Genomic DNA, 20,935 nt, shown 5'->3' on the forward strand with positions numbered 1-20,935 from the left:
AGGCCCAGATCATTGCCTGAGCCTTATTTTGGACAGCCAGGCACAGGAGAGGAGTGGGAGGTGTCTGAGGACCCTTTGGAGTGTGAACTGGAGCAAGAACAGGGCTGGTAGGATCTAGGAGAAGCCAGTGGACTGGATAGTTCTCCAGATACTGGCATGCTCTCTCCTCCCAATGTGGCTACAGAGGAGGGGGCTTCTTATGCTATGGTGGTGAGTAGGGCTGCTGAGGTCTTGGACCTAGACTTGCCCACGGTGCCAGTCAGGACGAATCTCCTGACAGAGGTGCTTCAGCTAGGGGTGACTACATCAGAGCCGATGTTGCCCTTCAGAGACCCTAACGGACGTCCTTCTGGGAACATGGTCCAAACCCAGCACACGGGCTCCTGTGAATAGGACAGTCGGCCGCCGCCATAGACCTGCTCCAAATGACCCTAGTTTCCTCACCCAGCACCCCACCTCGAAGAGCTTGGTGGTCCAAGCCTCCACTTCCCATGGTGCTTCCCTTCCGCTCCTCCAGATAGGGAGTCCAAGAGGCTGGACCAACTCGGAAAGTTTTCTTCCTCCAGCCTGGCATTGAGGTCAGTAAACACCTCTTGCCTATTCAGCTGTTTTTCCCATACTTCACGCTACTTTCTGATTCCCAAAAAGAACAAGGGCCTTCACCCTATCTTGGATTTAAGAGACGTCAATCTCTACCTCAAGAAGGAGAAATTCAAGATGCTCACTCTTGCTTAGGTCTTGTCTGCCCTAGACCAAGGAGACTGGATGGTGGCGTTGGACTTGCAGGATGCATATTTTCATATCCCCATCCCGCCTGCCCACAGGCTTTACTTGCGGTTCAAGGTGGGCATGAGTACTTTCAGTTTACCGTGCTCCCTTTTGGTCTCACCAGCGCCCCTCGGGTGTTCACAAAGATGATGGCGGTGGTGGCAGCTCCTCAGCGCAGGTCAGGGATGTCAGTCTTCCCCTACCTAGACGATTGGCTGTTGAAGGCTGTGATGCCCCAGGCTCTCATCACCCACCTCCAGACGACGGCAAACCTCCTGCATTCGCTAGGGTTCACTATCAATGTGCCGAAGTCACACGTGACTCCCTCTCAGCTCACTTTCATCGAAGCTGTTCTGGACACAGTGCAGTGTATCAAGCCTATCCTCCCGAGCAGCGAGTCCAGGATATTCAAGTTATGATACTGATTTTTCGGCCTCTATCCTGGATTTCGGTGAGACAGACTCTGAGGCTGTTGGGACTCTTTGCTTCCTGCATCATATTTGGCAAGCATGCCAGATGGCATATGAGGTCTCTGCAGTGGGACCTGAAGTTCCAATGGGCACAGCATCAGGGAAATCTTAACCAACGTGATTCAGATCTTGTAGAAAACTGCAAAGGATCTGCAGTGGTGGTTAGTGAACTGCGATCGGATGAAAGGTGGACTCCTCTCCCTTCCCCAGCCAGATCTCACAGTAGTGACAGCTGCGTCACTTCTCGAATGGGGCGGCTATCTGGGAGAGGTGGAGATCAGGGGTCTCTGGTCTCTGGCGAAATCCAGGCTCCATATCAAGCCTGGAGCTTTGGGTGATCCAACTAGCATTAAAGGCATTTCTTCCTGTTGTGAAAGTGAAGGTAGTGCAAGTGTTCACGGACAACACTACCGCGATGTGATACTGCAACAAGCTGGTGGTGTGTGGTCATGGACTCTTTGTCAAGAGGCTCTACGTCTCTGGACATAGCTGGAACATCAGGGCATAACCCCTGGTGGTTCAACCCCTGGCATATTCTCTGAACGCCAAGGCGGATGAACTTAGCCGACGATGCTTAGCGAATCACAAATGGTATCTCCATCCGGAGGTGGTGCAAGAACTTTCAGTAGTGGGGAGAGCCTTGGTTAGATCTGTTCACCTCCGCAAAGAACGCGCAATGTCAGGATTATTGCGCTTTGGAGTTGCCAAGGTGTCAACTCCTATCGCTAGGTGATGCTTTTCGTCCCGATTGAAGTTCAGGCGTCCTGTATGCCTTTCCTCCCATACCATATTGCTCTGAGTTCTCAAGAAAATCTAGAACGACCGGGCCCAAATAATCCTAGTAGCTCCGGATTGGGCACAAAGAGTCTGGTATCCAGAGCTTCTCAAAATGAGCATCAGTGCTCCAATCAGGTTGCCTCTTTGGGAGGATCTTCTTTTGCAGCAGCAGGGGAAGGTTCTCTACCGAACCTGTCAACTTTGCGGCTTCATGCGTGGAGGTTGAACGGCGACAGTTGATGGTTAATGACCTCCCTCCCGAAGTCTGTGATGTCATTCTGGCAGCCAAGCATTCCTCTACTAAGTCGATTAACGCCTGCTGGTGCAAAGGTTTCGTATCATATTGTACAGGCAGGTCTATTGATCCTCTTTCTTCTTCTCTGTCTAATTTCCTTTTGTTCATTCTATCACTCGCCCAACAGGGTTCCTCTTAGGGACTCTTAAGGGCTATCTTTCTGCCTTATCGGCTTTTCTTCGCATCCCCGATCAACCATCTTTGTTTAAGTCTCCCATTGTTCTGAGATTCTTAAAAGGGAGTGTATATATGTTTCCACCTACGCCTTTTATTATGCCCCAGTGGGACCTTAATCTAGTACTCACTTTTCTAATGTATGCTTCTTTTGAGCCTTTACCTAACTGTCCTCTCTGGCTGCTCACTATCAAAACAGCCTTCTGAGTGAGTGAGATGCAGGCTTTATCATCGAAACTGCAGTATCTCATGATATATCCTGATAAAGTAGTCCTCAGAACGCGTGCCTCTTACCTCCGCAAGGTGGTGACCCCTTTCCATCTGGGTCAAAATATCACCCTGCCCACCTTCTTTGCACCACTGCATCCCTCTAAGGAAGAGGCTGGACCCAAAAAGAGCGTTGTCGTTCTACCTTGACCGCACAAAAGAGTTCTGGGTGGACGACCAACTCTTTGTGGGGCACGTTTGTGCAAAGAAGGGTCAGGCAATCCAGAAACTATCCATTTCGCACTGGGTCGTTCTCTGTATAAAACTCTGCCACGCTTTGGCTAGGAAGCAGCATCCAGAGGGCTTGAGGGCTCACTCTACCAGAGGGAAAGCTGCTACCACTGCGTTGACTCGAGGCATGCCGGTACTTTATATCTGCAAGCAGCAACGTGGGCTTCCTTGCACACGTTTGCAAGACACTACTGCCTGGATTGCCAGGTGAGTAGAGATGGGCATTTTGCCCACTCGGTCCTACAGGACTTTGTGATATAAAGTATATTCTCGCAACCCACCACCAGGAGTTATAGCTTGGATATCTAATCTAAGGTAAGGAATCTGCAGCTAGAAGTTTCTATCAGATGAACAAGTGAATTACCTTCGGTAACAAATTATCTGGTAAAGACTCTAGCTAGCTGCAGATTCCTTACACCCACCCAGGCCTCCCCGGTCTGCAGATATATACATTGTGTTTCATGATTTTTTTACCTTTCTCAAGGGCATGTTTTTGCACTCAAGCAATCAAGAAAGAAAATTAAATAATTGTTGGTTCTCCCATGACTCTGCGCTTCTGGCCTGGGAAGTTGTGGAAAAGAACTGATGTACGTGCGCCAGGGTGGTGCCTATATAGAAGACTGTAACGTCACAGACAGCTCGAACAATGCTGACAACGCCACGGGGACCCGGATGACGTATGCGGATCCGAACAAAAGCACCTGATGGCATGCGCAGGGTACTGCTCAGCAGAAAAATTCCGGATTCCAAGCTGGCGCCAGGGAATTCTAAGGTAAGGAATCTGCAGCTAGATAGTCTCTACCAGATAATTGGTTACCGAAGGTAAGTAACTTGTTCTTCAGTTCACCTTTTTTGATTGCCCAGCTTAGATACCTTTTTTCCCTGTTTGTTGGTTCTTTACCTGTTTTTTGCCTGTTTGTTCTTTCATCTAGAAGATTATGATAGACTCTCTCTGTACTCTGAAGCATGGTAGTTTTGGTGTTCCTTCCCAACTGTCAAAAAGCTCCTTATCTTTAATTAAGAACTATCCATCTTGTCAACGTTTTTTGCCCTTTGTGGCTTTTTCTTCCTTACTGGGGCCCTTGTTAGGAGACATGCAACATGTATATGTTAAGTGCACTTTGGCAGTATGGCTACTAACTCTGTGGGCACCCACAAACGTAACAAGGGAGAGCTTTACTTAATTCATTCGATGACAGGGTCACTCATACCAACCTAAAAAACAGTGTCACTATGTTAACTTAAGTTGCTCTTGTGACATGACTGTGGCTCATTGAAAGCCTGTTCTCCAGTCAATCGTAACTGCCCATACCTCCTTCATGAATAACGTTTTTGCCTTTAGGTCGAGTGGGATAGACACATTTCATGGGTTTTATCTGTAAAATTTACTCCAGTAAAACAGTGGCGCAGGTATTACCTAGATTTAAACTTTCTAAAGTGATGTAAGGTATGCGTTTCTTAAGAGCTACTCAAAGTTGTCATCTGAAAATGTACTAAATACTCTCTTTTTTCCAGTTTATACTTTTAGAGAACAGATTAAAATAGGTCCTTCTGTTTAACAATGGATTATGGAAAGTATTGTTTTATAAAAATCTGTTATGACAGTTTTCAATGTTCTACAATAGGCTGCAAGTTGAAGAAGATACCTTTCTCTGTTTACATCAGGTTCATTTTTACATAAATGTGGTGTAGGGTTCTGTTGAGACTTACCTTCATTATTCATTGCTTGCCTACAGGAATTCCCAGAATTTGTTGTTAGAGACGGGCATGCTTTGTGTAATGCAGTAATTTGCTTACTATATTGGATAGCCTTGAATTGGGGCCATCCTTTCTTTACTGATGTTGCCACGTGTGTAAATACACATTACTTTCTAGTCACCATTTGTATCAAAATGTGTTGAAAACCATGAATATTTATGTATGTGAGTCATGGTGGATAAGTTAGTTACCTTTGGTAATGCTCTGTTTGGATGATACTCTAACAAACAACAGATTCATCACATTTAGAATATACCCAGGTGCCAGACTTAATCCAAAGAATCTCAATAGCAGTGCTCCCATGCTCCGGCAGATGATGTCATGCAGGCTTTGTGTTGTCTTCGTGCTGCCCCAGAAGGTGATGAAGCAGCACCACATATGTGTCATCCCTCTGCACAGGTGTCAGTTTCTTCACTCATCACATCCTCCGATGCAGAGCATACAACAGTTGTTGGCGACAGCTTGCTGATTGTTAACTTAGGACCTTTTTGAAATGTTAAAAAGACCACTCCACAGAACAGGGAGGTGGAAGGGCAGCGAGGTATCTGTGATTAGATTTAGAATCTACCAGAAGGAGCGTTATAAATGTAACTTGTTCTTCTGGAGGGTACTTGTAATCAGATTCCTCACCTTTCGAATAAAAACAAAAGCAATACCTCCCAAAGGCAGAGGGTCTGAGGAGTGGACTCGAAACAAAAACGTCCTGCAGGATAGAGTGAACGAAGTGACCACCTCATTAGACAGGGCTATCAGGCTGTAATGCTTCATGAACCCGTGTAGTGAGGCCCACGTCTCAACATGACAGATATCAAGAACAAGCACCCTTTGTGCAAGTATAGTGGCCTTTTCCCTGGGAGACATGGCTCTCACCGCCTTTTTGGCAATTGCATAGCAGAGCTTAATGAAAAGTACTATCTACCTTGACAGGATTCTCTTGTGCACCACCCTGCCCTTCTTTGCACCAGAGAAGTAGATGAAGTGTACCCGATGAACTTTTTGCCCAGTCGATGTAAAAGCTCCGTGCCATCTGTGTATCAAGCCAATAGTGCCTGTTCGTCTCTTTTGAGGGATGAGTTGGAGTGAACAATTCTCGCAAGTTGATAGATCGGTCAGCATAAAATTATCCCGAGAGGGGAGGCACCCTAGTCCTCAGAACTTATCCAGAATAGGGGTAGTTTAGAACAGCACTTGCAACTTACTCATTAGTTGTGCTGATGTAATGGCTATAAGAAAGACCGTTTTCAGCATGAAGAGCCCTAAGGAGCAGCTTTGGACAGTCTTCTACACAGAACGGACTTCTAAGACCAAGCTAAGGTCCTACTGGGGATGTCATATATGATTTAATGAGACACATCACATCTAGTGATTTAAACGAGGACAGTTTGTCATGTAAACACCGAAATACCAGCATGGCCAGTAAGTAACTTATCATTCTCTCCATATCAAGGACTTGCTGGGCTAAGGAGAGAACAAACAAAAGAACATTGGAATGTTCCACTTGCAAGGGATTGGTGTCTCGGGAGGAATAGATGGATTTTTTTTTTAACTTTATCAGAAAACAAGCATAACATCCACTGTCTTTGGCTGCAATTCACACATTAAACTGCCACTTTCCAATCTGCATGGATGTAAGTAGGAGTTCTGGAGACTAGGTTGCAGGGCACTACTGTACTGCTGGGACAGGAGGTCCTCCAGAAGCAGAGGCCTGACCAGAGGGCAAAGGCTGATTCTCAGAAGCTTTGGGTACCACACTCTTCTGGCCAAGTGAGAGACAAATAAAAGCACTTGGATTTGGCCTTTCTTGATGTTTTTCAGAACCTGAAACAGAAAAGGTATTATCGGGAGGCGTTCAGGAGTCCCTTGTTCCACTCCAGCCATAATTTGTCTCCTAAAGTGTGCCTTGTAGGAAACTTCAATGTAAAAAACTCGCTGCAATGGAGGACAGACATTGATTGTTACTGTGTCCAAAATTGCCCCAGTGAATGGAAGTCTTTTTGAGGGGCTTGTGTGGGACTTCAGCTCGTTGTTAGTGAAACCCAATGATGTTAAGAATCTGCCCATCATCTAGAGGTGGTCAGTGATGTACTGTGGTCTTTCCCAATCAGTTGTAGAGGGACAGGAGTACATGTGATCGTGAGAACCGCACTCACATTCATGAACACCCAAGGATCTGAGGTAAGGCTGAAGGGATGCACAGCAAATTGAAAGTGTTCCTGACCCTGCTTAAAGAGCAAGTAATGTTTTTGGGACTGCAGGACAGGTGTATGGAAAAGCATGTCCTGCAAATCATGGGGCCTCATCTAGTCTCTTGTGTCTAAATAACATAGGATCTGGTGCAGCAATAGCATTTTAATTTTGTCCTTCTGTGAAAGAAGTCCAGGATAACCTTGAGGGTCCCTCTCCTTTTTCAAAATATATATGTAGTATGAATAGAATCCCTTGCTGTTCTCCAAGCCTTGTACCCATTCAGAGTAAAATATTTACCTTCTGCATCAGAATTACCACATGTTCCACCAAAATTTGTTCTCACGTGGAAGGAAGATGAGAGGAAAGGGAATGAAGGCCTGGACGAAGCCCCTTAGAGGGATCTGTAAGAACCATCTATTCAATATGATGGATTTCTTACTTTACAGACAGTGCCATATCCTGCCTTTCAACGGCCTGACTTGAATAGTGGACGACAAATGAAAGCCGTCAGTTGCTGCAGCAGAGGAGGAGGAGGAATTGGAGGGCTGTTGGCCCTGCCACCCTAGCTGCTTCTGCGATGCCACTTCTGCAGCTCAAAATAGCTGGACTATTCCTGTGCCTCTGGCTGGGAATACTGAAGCAGCCTGTAGGCTAACCCACTAAAATATACTCTAAATCTCCTAAATTGCTGATTCTTTCACTGGTGTCAGTAGCCCTAAATAAGGAGCAGTAGCTTGGCTGTCTTTAAATCTATCCAGCACTGAGTCAACCTTTTCCCCAAAGTGTCTAGACCCTACATAGGACATATCCGTTACAAATGCTTGCACATAGCTAGAAAATCTAGTTGACCTCATCCACACATGCCTTCTGAGCGCAACACGGATGCCAAGAGCCATACCTAGGCAATGAGCAGTATGCAGATCCTGATGGTTCACAAAAATAGCTGCATCTTATGCTTCATGTACTGTCTGAGCCAGACAAGTTCTGATGTCTTCCATGACCGCTGGCAACATCTATCGGGCCATGTCCACAAAGCATGTTTGTATCTGCCCAGTAAAAACAGACTGTGTTACGGACCTAAGGACCAAGCTACTTGATGAAAACATGCTTACTAAAAGCATCATTCCACTTGAATTCTGTTCCTGGAGGAGTTGCCGGGAAAGAATTAGGATGATTGCTACTGGTCGAGGCCTGCACAGTCAGGTTCTTCAGAGTAGGGTGCTTGGTTAGGAAGGCTGGATCACCAGGTCTATGTCACCAGGATTTTGGCTTGCAGACAGGCAGCCAGTTATAAGGCACAGACTTAAGTGCATCAGTTAGCGCATTATTATATGGTGGCAAGAGACTAGAGGATGTCGACCCTTGTACATTTCTGTTAGAAATGTATTTTTGTCACAATGAAGGGCAACTGCCGATCTAGGACACCCGAACCCTCTGGACCACTGCTGCAAATGAGGCATTTTCTTCTATTAGTTACCCATGTGGTGAGTCAAACTACATTTCAGGAGGAGTGTCTAACTCACTGGCATTTTGCAAATTCAAGTATATCATCAGTATAGCGAGGAGATGTTAATCCATCTCTCTCCTCCTCATCAGTGTCCTGGGAGACGCTATGTGTTTCTTGCATAGGGTCATAGTTCGAACCAAAAAGAAAATGGAGCCAGGCTGCATAATGACAGGTTGCGTTTTTGTCATCTTGTAGTGCAGTATAGGTCATTCTCAGACTGACGCCTGTTCAGGACCATACTGGCAGTTGGATGTTTCAGTAGGTTGGCAGGGTGGGGGTGGGTTTCACTGCCATCATGGCCAGTTTTGTTGCTGGGTACCTGCCGGCCAAGTTCCACATTTGAAAGTAGCAACAAAACTGGTCCCCATCATAAGTGATATCAGACACCAATCTGCCAGCCTACATAAAGGCCTGGTGCTTAGTAGGACAGTTCGGCCTGTTCACGGTCCCCCATGGGCGTTGTGACCGAGTGTCCAATTGCACTGGTAGAATCAATGTTGGTTTTGGTACTACAGGAACTACTTTGAATCTTTGGACCAGTATGGAAGTCCGTATCAGAGTTGGTACAGGCCCCAAAATGGGTCCTAAGAGAGGGGACTGCATCAGGAGGTGACCAACTGGTGGTAATGTGACTGTAGACCTCTTTGACTTTGTGGCTCGCAAAGGCACATCAGAGGAAGCAGAAGTTGCACTCAAATTATGCAGCATGGCTTCCTTGAATGTTCCTATCTGCTGCAGGATCAAAGTTTGCCAGGTGAACTCAGAACATATTAGGATCAGCTGAAGAGTTGCTTCTTAAACTGTGGACTTTGATGGAGTGCAATATAAATCTTGATGGCCTTGTTTCTTCTGTTTGGATCTGGAGTGAGTCATGCTTTTTCTTTTTGTGTTTGAACATCAACTTACTGTAGGAAAATGCCTTTCATGGCATAGTTTCCCCCTAACCTTTTGCCTTTTTGTTTATGCTAGTTATGATTGGAAGCGTGCTGGGACCCTCCTAACCAGGCCCCAGCACCAGTGTTCTTTCCCTAAACTGTACCTTTGTTTCTACAATTGGCACAGCCCTGGCACACAGATATGTCCCTTGTAACTGGTACCCCTGGTACCAAGGGCCCTGTGGCCAGGGAAGGTCTCTAAGGGCTGCATCATGTATTATGGTACCCTGGGGACCCCTCATTCAGCACATGCACACTGCCTCACAGCTTGTGTGTGCTGGTGGGGAGAAAATGACTAAGTCGACATGGCACTTCCCTCAGAGTGCCATGCCCACAACCCACTGCCTGTGGCATAGGTAAGTCACCCCTCTAGCAGGCCTTACAGCCCTAAGGCAGGATGAACTATACCACAGGTGCGGTCATAGTTGCATGAGCACTATGCCCCTACAGTGTCTAAGGCAAATCTTAGATATTGTAAGTGCAGGGTAGCCATAAAGAGTATATGGTCTGGGAGTCTGTCAAATATGAACTCCACAGTTCCGTAATGGCTACACTGAGGCGGCCCTCATCCTAACCCATTCGGTGGCTGGCCCGAGAAGGCCCCCTGTGCCCGGCCTCCATCGCCAGAGTGACCCCCGGGTCCCTCCATTGTTTTCAACGCAAAACCCGACACCTACTTTGCACACTGCACCCGGCCGCCCCTGTGCCGCTGAGGGTGTATTTTGTGTGCCTGTGTGTGTGTGTGTGTGTCCAGTGCTCTACAAACCCCCCCCACTAGCCTGAAGACGCAGTTACTTACCTGCTAGCAGACTGGAACCGGAGCACCCCTGTTCTCCATTGGCACCTATGTTATTTGGGCCCTACTTTGACCTCTGCACCTGACTGGTCCTGTGTTTATGGTGCTGAGTGTTTGGGGTTGACTTGAACCCTCAACAGTGGGCTTCTTATGCCCAGGAGACTGAACTTGTAAGTGCTTTACTTACCTGAGAAACTAACTATTACTTATCCCACAACTTGGAGCGGGACATGAGCTTAGACTGCAAACTCTTCAGGTTTTTCTGTGATGTAGAGCTCTGCCTCACAGTTACAGATTGCCTTCAAGTGCATAAGTACACTCACGTCTCAGGCACCAATGGCACACCTCATATTTGTCTGTGACCAACATCTACTTCCTGCAGCCCCTGTGTGGTTGAAATCTGCAGTTTTTATAAGGATATGATTCTCTAGCATACTGTATAAAGGTTTTAGTAAAAATGATAAAGGGTGAGAGCGGAGCTCTAGAACTTTATCAGAACAAGCAAAAAGAAAGAAACTGATGTCAGCACAAGGATAGCTCTTATATTTGACTCTGCTACACCACTTTTGGGGTGATACAAAGCCTCTGCAGAGCTACACAACACCACCTGCCACCAGATGGAGGCACTGTTGGTGAAATTCTCTTGATCCAGACTCGCAGCTAGGATTATTCTAATGATGAGGAATCCGCTGTTAGATGTATTAGTTAGAAAATATGGTCCTCATGATAGCTTCTCTGAAATAAAAAAGATTTGAGGTACATTGAGAACATTGAAATCTTTCTTAAGGAGTTTCTGGCACAATCTCAAATTTCCCTTATTGTTGCTTTTGCCTCACTTTTATACGCACTGGCAAAAATATGTGGTCTACCTTTTTTGTTGCAGGACCCATTTAAGAACATATGGTCTTGTACGTTGTCTTCATTGTATGCAACCACATAATGTAGATGAGGATTTATGCAGTATTACTTAGATGTGGGTACGTAGCCCTCCCAAATTGTTATCTGTGTAGTCTAACTAAATTATGAGACTCCCCCGATGTGCACTTGTTAGTTGCTTTCTTAAACATTAAACATGGGATAATGCATCCTAGTATGTTAATCCCATGCCTCTTAGTTTGTGGTGAACTTTTTTATGATTTAGATCTGTTTATTCTTATAACAATCAATACAACATACATTCACCTACATCCAACGGCTGGTGGATAAAACATATGTTGGACCAAGAGGAGAGGGACGGGAAATATACGTTAACCCTTCAAAGCATAGCTTTAACCTGAACCATGAGAGAGGACAACAGAGGTGGGGGCCCCCCTTTTGCTCAGGAGTTGATGTGTGGGGATCTCAAGTGGTGTCTTATGGATTTCAAGGGGTGTCTTATGCCAATGACACTCAGTTGATTATACCTGTCAACCAGAACTGGCAGGAGGTGGCAGATAGATTTCACACATGTATGAGTGAGATTAACAATTGGATGAGCAATAACTGGTTGAAAATGAATGGAGAGAAGACAGAAATTCTCATCTTTGACCTGGATACCAATATATGGAGCTCTCACTGGTGGGCAAAGTCTTGTAATGAATGTGCAGGTTTAAGTCCCTTGGTAAGAAACCTTGGAGTTTTATTTGACAGGACTTTCTCCTTCGAGCATCAAATCAACCAAACTATTAAATGCTGCTACTGGTGTCTGAAAATGTTAAAGAAACCTTTCCCCTTTCTTCAAAAAGATCTCAAAATGTTGGTGACTTTAGTTATTTCTGAACTGGACTATTGCAATGCACTGATGCTTAATATCAAGAAGGTCTCTCACAATAGATTGCAATTGATTCAGAATGCTGTAGCTCGCTTAGTTTTAGATCTTCTGTGCTTTTCTTCAGCTAGTAATAGCCTAAGACAGTTGCATTAGCTACTGGTGGAAAAATGGATTACGTTTAAAACACTTTGCCTTACTTACAAGGCTCCTCACCAGGAAGGCTGTAATTATCTCAGCTCTGTCCTACGGCCGTACCGGCCGGGACGTCAGCTCAGATCTTCTGCTTTGGATCTCATATCTATCCCTTGCTGCCACAGGGCTAGATTTGGGGGGGGGAGGAATAAAGCCTGATTATTCTCATACTAGGGTAGGCTTTCCTTTCTCTTTGTGGCCCCACTTCGTCTCTTTTTCTTTTTGATAAAATTGGCATCTGGTCTCTCTTCACTTTTGTAAGGACTCCTCTGACTTACTGTTAGTTTTTAGCGCTTCAATGCTACGTCCGAAATGCGCTATGTAAATGCTTCACAATACAATACAATCATGTGAGACCCAATATGCGTAAGTAAGTGGGGCAATTGAGTTCTCTAAATTCGTCAGACAGGATTCGCACGCAGCTTCCCCTTGCCATCTCAAACTGTGGCAATGTGTGGGTTACAGAAGCTATTAGCTGTTCCATACCCAGAAGGTCCCGTAGTTTGTGGAGCCATTTCAAGTGTGTTGGAATTTGATCTGTACACTAGCATGCAAGTATGACTTGTTTAGCCGCGCCCAGTGCCAGTGTTATCGGTATGTGAGTGGGTTTGATAGGCCCAGAAGAATGTAGGTAGGGAATCTCAGCCAATCTGTGTTCCAAATTTTGTTAGTGTCAACCAACACTTCATCCCAGTAAGACCCAATTTGGGGGGAAAGCCACAGCACATGCACCAGGGTGCCTGGCTGTCCGCAGTGTCTGTAGCATAACCCATCCGTATTCTTTTTCCACTTAGCCACTCTAGCCGGCATGTAATACCAGTAGTGAATTTTTTTAATCATTGTCTCTTTACCCATCACACTAGTTGTTGATTTGTGTGCTCTGCGCCAGATGTCTCTCCATTCCTTGTCTGTGAAGGTGCGCTCACACTCCCGTTCCCAGTGTTTCTGCGCCAGTGATTTGTTAAATTCTAGGGGGGTGTTGAGGAATTTGTAGAAATCTGAGAGAATGCGCTTGTCCTCTGAGAGAGTGATCAGCCACTTTTCAAAACTGGTCAGCGGACGGCTTGCATGAAGGCGGATGTTTGTCTGTAATAGCCAATGCCTGCCATCGAACAGTGGAGGGCAGGTCGTAACATGTTTTTAATTGTGAAAAGTCCATGATGCCCTCTGTGTGAGACATCTCCCTGCACCTTGCAACCCGCTTTCTGCCAAGTGTCAAAGGAGGCGCCTAGTGCTCCAGGGGGAAACTCTGGGTTACCTATAAAGGGAGTCTGGCGACATGCGGGAAGATAGGTTGTAGCATGTCTGGACTGCATCCCAGACTCCCATAGTGACTCGTAAGACAGGGGAAATGTAGATGCCAGGTGGTCGATGGGGCTTAGGCAGCCAGGGTTCTTTCCTTATGTGGATGCTGGCCACTGCTTGATCGATGAAACACCAATGCTTCTCCGTGTGGGTTCTGGCTCACTCCACCATATACCTAAGTTGGGCAGCCTGGTAGTATGTCTTTATGCATGGGATGCCCAGCCCGCCTTCCCCGGGAGCCAGATAGGCATACTTCCCGACAATCCATGCCTTTTGGCTTCCCCAGATGAAATCATCAATAAGGCGTTGTATTTTTGCGAGGACTGACTGGGGAGGCTGCAGCGGCAGGATTTGCATGACATATAGCATCTTCGGAAGCATTGACATTTTAACTGCTGCTAATCTACCCAGCCATGATAACCGATGTTTCTTCCAGGATATTAAGTCTGCCCTGGCTCCCTGGAAGAGCCTTGTATAGTTGCTATCTATTGTGCGCCCCAGCATTGGAAGTATCTGGAGGCTTAAGTAAGTGACTCCCTGAGGTGCCCACGCAAACAGGAAGGATTGCTCCAAGTAGGTCTGGTTGACTTTGGGTAGCATAATGTTAAAAATGCTAGATTTTGCGTGGTTAATTTTATATCCTGCGGTCTTCTGGAATCTCTCCAATTCCCCCATCAGCAGGGGCAGGGAGGTCTTGGGATCAGTCAGCACAATCATTGCATCATCAGCATAAAGCGCCAGCTTGTGCTCTCAGCCGCCCATTCTCAGGCCTCTAATGTCCCTGCTGAGACGCACCCTGGCTGCAAAAAGCTCCATGTAAAGAACAAACAGCAGCAGTGACAGTGGACAACCCTGACAAGTTCCCCTTTTGTTAACGAAAGGTGGCTATAGTATGCCGTTCACCCTGACTGCTGCTCTTGGGGACTTGTAATTGGTCCATTCCCATCGGCTAAACCTCGATCCCAGTCCCATTTTAGTGAGAACCAGTTGTAGATATGGCCCTTGCACTCGTATCGAACGCTTTCTCTGCGTCAGCCGAGAGAAGTGCCATGGGAGTATGGGAGAGGTGAGCCTTGTCAACTAAGTGGCACAAGCTTTTAGTGTTATCACTGCAATTACGTTCTGGAATAAATCCTGCTTGATCTGCGTCAACTAGGTGTTGCATATGAGGACCCAGCTGTGCCAGCAGGATTCCCATATAGATCTTTGCATCTACATTTATTAGCGAGATGGGCTGGTAGGATGAGCACAGTGCTGGGTCCTTGCCTGGTTTAGAATGACAATAATAGTAGCTTGGAGCATAGATTCTGTTAGGGTGCCGGTTACACTAAATTAGTTGTAAAGTCTAGGTAAGACAGGCGCTAGGGTTGGGGCAAAGGTCTTGTAAAAGGCTGCTATGTAGCCCTCTGGACCTGATGTTTTGTCTTGGGCGAGCTTTTGTATGGCCTGCAGTACCACCTCAACCTCATTGTCTTCCTCTAGAGCTCCTAACTCCAGAGCGGAGAGGCTGTTCAGTGGCAATTAGTCCAGATAGGATTGTGCTTGGCTGGGGTCTAAGTGTTCGCCTGCTTACATGGTGAACTGTTTTAAATGTGTATTAGGTGTGCCATGTATAATATCTCTGTTTATGCCTTACACAGAGAGTAGTGTAAAACCATGTGCAATGTTTCTTATTTTCTGCAGGGCAAGTTTAAAGAATTAGAACTTTTGTGTTCTATGAAGGAGGTTCCTTATGATGGCTGTGATCCAGAAAACATGGTTCTAGCTTTAAGGTTGGTATGACCGACTTAAAATATTCCTGCATGCTGAATCTGTTGCTTTTGAGCTCATTTTTATAATTCATTTTGGGATCTGTTGTATCCTTTTACTGTACTTTTGTCTTTCTCTGGTGGATATGTAGGAAAATAGCTGGTGAATGTATAGCTGCTTATGAGTAGAAGTTACAGCTTTCAACCATCCATTTTATAATTTCTGTAAATTCCTAATTAACAATTCCGTACAGTTCAACATTGTGGCATTTGCTATAAAAACATTAAGAAATCTAAAATTACACATCATTAACATTAACATGCTTTTAAAGTACTCACCAAGCGGTAGCCTAAGCAGACACCTTAAGGGCTTCCATTAGAGAAACATCAAGCCATTACTTTGCAAAGAAAGCCAAAAATGAAGTGTCACTGGCTTTAGCCTAGAATGCAGCTAAAGTGGTCATCAGGGGTTAACTAATATCATCACACGCTGCAACATTCTAAAGACACACACAGGGAAAAAGCTTGATTTTGCATACTGGTCTAGGCGAAAATATGAAGACCTTTGTTCAGAAAACTATGAACCATCCTCATTTACGAGTTGTGTTAATGTTGCTTGGATCACAGTTTGAAGGGTTCTTCTTATGCAGCCATGGCATTATTATTCCTTTCTATTGTTTTCTAATAATGGTTCATTTTCTGGGTCTAATACTGATAGTGCTTCTCCAGGAAGAGGCTGTAGAATGGCTTTTGTAATGATGAGACCATGTTTTTGCTAATTAAAACCTGCCTTTTCGTTTTGTTTTTTGCAGAGAGAAATTCTTTCAAGAAGTGCATTCTCTTACTCCAAAATCCTTGCATCTCATGGCTAAAACGAAAACGTTAGTTAAAAGTTTGATGAATAGAGCTGAGTTGCTATTGCATGTGACAATAGCAGCGCAGCCTAGTATCACAAGAAGTATATCTGGCACACCAACTGAGGCACCAGGTACTTGGTCTATGGTTTACTTTGTAAGCATGTGTTTTTGCATCCAAATGGTGACTAACAAGATATCTCCCTATTTACCTGTTTTAAATGTGCGCATGTTTGCCTGCAATGAGAGTCAGAATATATTAGTAACATGCTTTTATGTAGTGCTTCTTTTCACAATGTTTGCATTTATAGCCACTGTAAGTCAAAAGTGTTTGTATATCCCAGTTCAATGGTACTTCATTTAAGTTTCACCTTTAGAAGTAAGGCTTAACTGGGATATACAAACACTTTTTACTTACAGTGGCTATAAATGCAAACATTGTGAAAAGAAGCACTACATAAAAGCATGTTACTAATATATTCTGACTCTCAATGCAGGCAGTTCAATGGTACTTCATTTAAGTTTCACCTTTAGATGTAAGGCTTAACTGCTTGCTATTGCCATCCTTTGCAAGACAAGTTCTGCTAGGTAATTGTGATCCCAGTTTCCTCACCTTAGACTATCCTCCCAGGAGCCAGACTGGATCTGGGGATTTTTTTCCATAACAATGGTCCTGTATCCTAGTAGGTGGCATAAAAGTATACAAGCGCCACTGCTGTGCTCTGCCATCAGTGCCTTTGTCGCCGTGCTTTCTGAAGTGGATCCGGAGCTCCTCCTCCTGTATTCTCAGTTTTCAGATGCCTTGTAAGATGGTTTTACTGTGTGCTAGGGAATGATCTCCCCATCGAAAATGACAGGTTTGAAGCCATGCAGTGACTACAAACAGCATATCTCGATCACAGACCCTAAGTAAGTGTGTCTTTGTTGTCTGAGATCTGTACAGGGCTGTAAATCATGTGATAAGTGCACCCACTGACACCCGAAAGCAATCTGCAGTTGGGAGACAAAGTTTATGATGTATTGGCCTTTGTGTGGTCCTGCTCCAAGTTCCGGGCCTGGACACTATACCACAGCTGTTCCTGCCAATGTTCAGATTTGCCGGCAAAGTCCTTCATGAACTGAGACTCGACCCCATTCTAACTCCAGAGGGAATGTGCAAGAGCATCAAGTTCTAAGTCACGATGCAATTGCTGGCTCCAGTGGCACCAATCAGTAACCTGGTGCTGACAACGATGTCAGACCATGAACCAATGTCTGCCTGATCTCACCAACTGATAATGCTATTCTAACCCAACGTCACTATCAACAGAGACTCAATTCTCTTTTTAACTCTGACTCCCATCTTATACCAGAAGAGGAAGCACCTCAGGATCCTAATGATGATGGGGTAGGAAGTGGCTTGCTTCCAACTAATTTTCCTGATTATGCCTTATAATTATGATTTTCAAAATGTCAGTGGCCTTGACACCTCCCCTGAAATACAGACTCCCCACATGGGTCACCAACAGAGAATAGTGCCTCATTTGCTGTGGTGTTTCAGAGGGCAACATTGGTACTAACAATTTTGTTACCCTTCCTTGAGAGTAAGACAAATATGCTAACAGGGGTTCTCCAACCTGGACTGGTAATATCAGAGCCTTTGTCCCATTTAATGATGCCCTCGCTGATAGGTCTCCATCAGGGGCTGTTGTGGTCGAAACAATGATCTTGTCCATTTGTTAGTCACCAAGTAACCAGGTGATGCAGGTCTGCTCCTGGTAATTCTGGTTTCCTTACCAAGTACCCTCCCTGTGAAATTCTCATTCTACAGGCTTCGAGCATTAAGGTTAATCCTAACTCATTTCCAACCAATCCTCCGGTTAGAGAATCCAAACAGTTTGGTGCTGTTGCATGTTTTCTTCTGCGGTCAATAAATGTATTCTGCTTGTACAGTGGCATATGGCTAGTTCAGACAGTCCATCATCAGCAGGATACAGGGCTGGACATTAGGACTGCATTGGCAAAGCAGTTGGCACCAGTGTTGTACTTTGAAGGCATTCCTGGATACGTTTTAATGGCAGTCAAGCTGGATCACATTCCTTAGGGCTATTGACTCCTGTGAAAAAATTCCCCATTCAATACCATCTCTTTATCCCTCACCAGTTGCTACCAAGCTGCTTCAGCTCATGTTCAAACAGTGGGAGGCAGGATTCATGATTTTCCTTCCAGGATGGTCATCTATCATATCCAGCAGATGGGTCAAAGAGGCTGGGCCATTTCTTTCCATTCCTCCTTACTGTAGGAGGCTAGCTCAGTTTATGATGTACACCTATGGTGTGGCACCCTATACTGAGTTCAGTCAACCCTTAGTGATAGTGTTTAGGTGTCCAGAAAGCTAAAGCTCTCCAGGGGTAGCTGAGGCGAGCAGCTGAAGCTTAACCAGCAGGATTGTAAAGCACATGCAATACCACAGTAGTCAGAAAGTAACTCTCACACAAGAGTCACAAAAGTGTTGCAAAAATAAAGGATTCTTTATTACAACACTAACTACTAGACGAGCATTGGTATAGCTCCCTTTGGAGATATCTACATACTATATATACACGCACCAAAGAACAAGCAGAAATAGCATAAAATGTGCAGGGTTGTATGGGGGGTGAGGGTGGGGGGGCAAACCATATACTAAGTAAGTGGAATGCGAAATAGTGAATCCAACCAAGGTAAGTGTGGTAGTTAGCTAGGGGCTGAGGAAGAAACAAACACCAGAGGTAAGTACAGCAAGTGTCCCCAGTGACCGGGTGCAGAGTAGTTACCTACCCGGTCGTCCCATAGACTAACACAGGGAAGTCACGGTTGGAATTTGTAGGTTTTAAAACCCTTCCCAGTGAACCCAGAGGAAACCCAAAGACAGGAGGAACGTTGGAAAGTGTCCCCACCCAGGGGCACCCAAAAGACAGGACTACCTATACCAGGGAACCTGGATGCATAGGGGTGAAAACATCGGAAAACCTCACGGAAGTCAATGGAGGCTGCGGTTGTCCAGCTGCTGTCGCGACCCGTGGACCAGGCCAGTGGAACCCAAGGAATAATTCTGGACATAGAAGACCTGAAAAAGAAGGGGACTGAGTCCAGCAACCTCTGAGGTGCCCTGGTGGTGTAGGTGGCAATAGCACCCTCCTAGAGGTGAAGTTCCTGCAGGTTGTTGAAAGAAGTCCAGCTGCGGATTCCAGGAGCTGCAGAAGATCCTAAGAGTTGTTAGGATGAATGGGCTGTTCCACTTCAGTCTCCGGATTGCAGGAGGGTCAGTGGCCATCGAGGCCACCAACAAGCACTGGCAAATGCAAGCAGGAGCTGAATATGGATTTGCAATAGTTTGGGGAGCAGTAAGGCCCAGGAGGCTCCACCTTTGAGGTGGAGTCAGGGCTGGCCCTCAGCACACTGAGAGGCCAGCAGAAGTCGTTGGAGCCCCCACAGGCAGTGGACACGGGGAATCACAAGGAGGCCTCAGCAGCACAATAAAACCGAAGTCTCAGGCGCTGCAGAACAGAGGTTGATCTACGAGTTGCAGAATTCTGGTGGCAGGGGCTTCTCGGTGCTTGAAGATCTCTTGGAGGAAGCACCAACAAGCCTTAGCAAGAGCAATAGTCGCGGTGCACAGGGGTGCTGTTCCAGTGGCGGCGGCAGGGACCCACAGTCTTACAAGTAGATCAGAAGACAAGAGGGACCTGAAGAGGAACACAGAACCACCACCTATGAGCAGAGCCTTCATGTTGTGCATGGGACAGCAGGATCCACCAGCCGGCCGTCGTTGCCTTGTGGTGCCTGCAAATGCAGGAGAGTGACTCCTTCACTCCATGGGAGATTCCTTTGTGCTTCCAGGTGCAAACCGAGTCCTGGAATATGCACAGCCTTGGATGTTGCAGAATTCTTACAGGATCCGGAGAAACAATGTTGCAGTGGGAGTCTTCCCACCAGAAGCAGACATGTTTTCGTTCCAAGGCAGACCAGAAGCTGTTCCAGAGGCCAGGAGCAGAAGATGTCTTGCAGAGAGTTCCTTTTAGAATCTTGCTCGGCGAATCTGAGGACCCACCCTCGGTGGAGCCCTCAAGTAACCCTAAAAGGGAGCCGGTCACACTCTGTACTGACCCACCTATCAGAGGAGGTCAGGAAGGTCATCTATCTGGCCTAACAAGTCAGATGCTCACGGGGACCTCTGCACATCTTGTTTCCAAGATGGCAGAATCAGCCGGCCACCTGGCAGAGCTCTGTGCACCTCCCTAGGGGAGGAGCTGGACAGGGGGTTGGACACTCCCCTGTCTTTGTGTGGTTTTGCACCAGAGTGGGAACCAAGGTTCCCTGCAGTGGTGCACACTTGTTTATGCGAGGAGGGTGCCAAATGTGCCCTTCCGAGCAGTCTGATGGCTCAGAGAGGCCAGCCCACCCGAAACCCATGGACACCTAGTTCTAAAAAAGAGGAGGTCACACCTCCCTCCTACAGGGAACCCTTTGTTCTGCCGTCCCCCTGCTCGAGCTGGATGAGCAGCAGGAGGGCAGAACAGTCTGGGGTCTGCAGCAGCGAGGGCTGCCAGGCAGACCCTGGAAGGCTGTACTGGCAGATCTAGAGGATCCTCTAATGAACCCCCAGAGTACATGGTATCATGCAACTAACACTAGAATCAGTGTTACACGATTCCAACATGTTTGATACCAAATGTGCCTAGGTTTTGAAAAACCATTATGTAGCTGGACTACTCTGGCCTACCAGTGTCTACTGCATCTCTTAAAATGGCTTCCCGTACCTACAAAGCCCAGAATATGGAGTTTGTGGTTTGTAGGGATACTTTGCTCATGCAGGAGTACCCTCAGACTTATGGACATGCACCCTGCCCGTGGGCTGAAGGGCCTGCTGGAAGGGTGATTTAGTGCTTAAGTGCAGTGACCA

General features: G+C 46.1%; 1 protein-coding gene across 5 annotated transcripts in view; it reads left to right on the top strand.

The window, feature by feature from the left end:
• The window catches only part of HECTD4 (HECT domain E3 ubiquitin protein ligase 4), a 1,724,100-nt gene that overhangs the window by 576,867 nt on the left and 1,126,298 nt on the right, over positions 1-20,935 (top strand). For all 5 annotated transcript variants that reach the window (XR_011199486.1, XM_069214810.1, XM_069214812.1 and 2 more), the window contains exons 28-29: positions 15,096-15,184; positions 15,973-16,148. Coding sequence is in view for 4 of the 5 variants with exons in the window: in XM_069214810.1 (XP_069070911.1) it covers positions 15,096-15,184; positions 15,973-16,148 (265 nt within the window). In the remaining variant the exon portion in view is untranslated. The remainder of the gene's footprint in view (positions 1-15,095; positions 15,185-15,972; positions 16,149-20,935) is intronic.

Source organism: Pleurodeles waltl, chromosome 11, assembly GCF_031143425.1.
Source record: "Pleurodeles waltl isolate 20211129_DDA chromosome 11, aPleWal1.hap1.20221129, whole genome shotgun sequence".
Taxonomy (NCBI): domain Eukaryota; kingdom Metazoa; phylum Chordata; class Amphibia; order Caudata; family Salamandridae; genus Pleurodeles; species Pleurodeles waltl.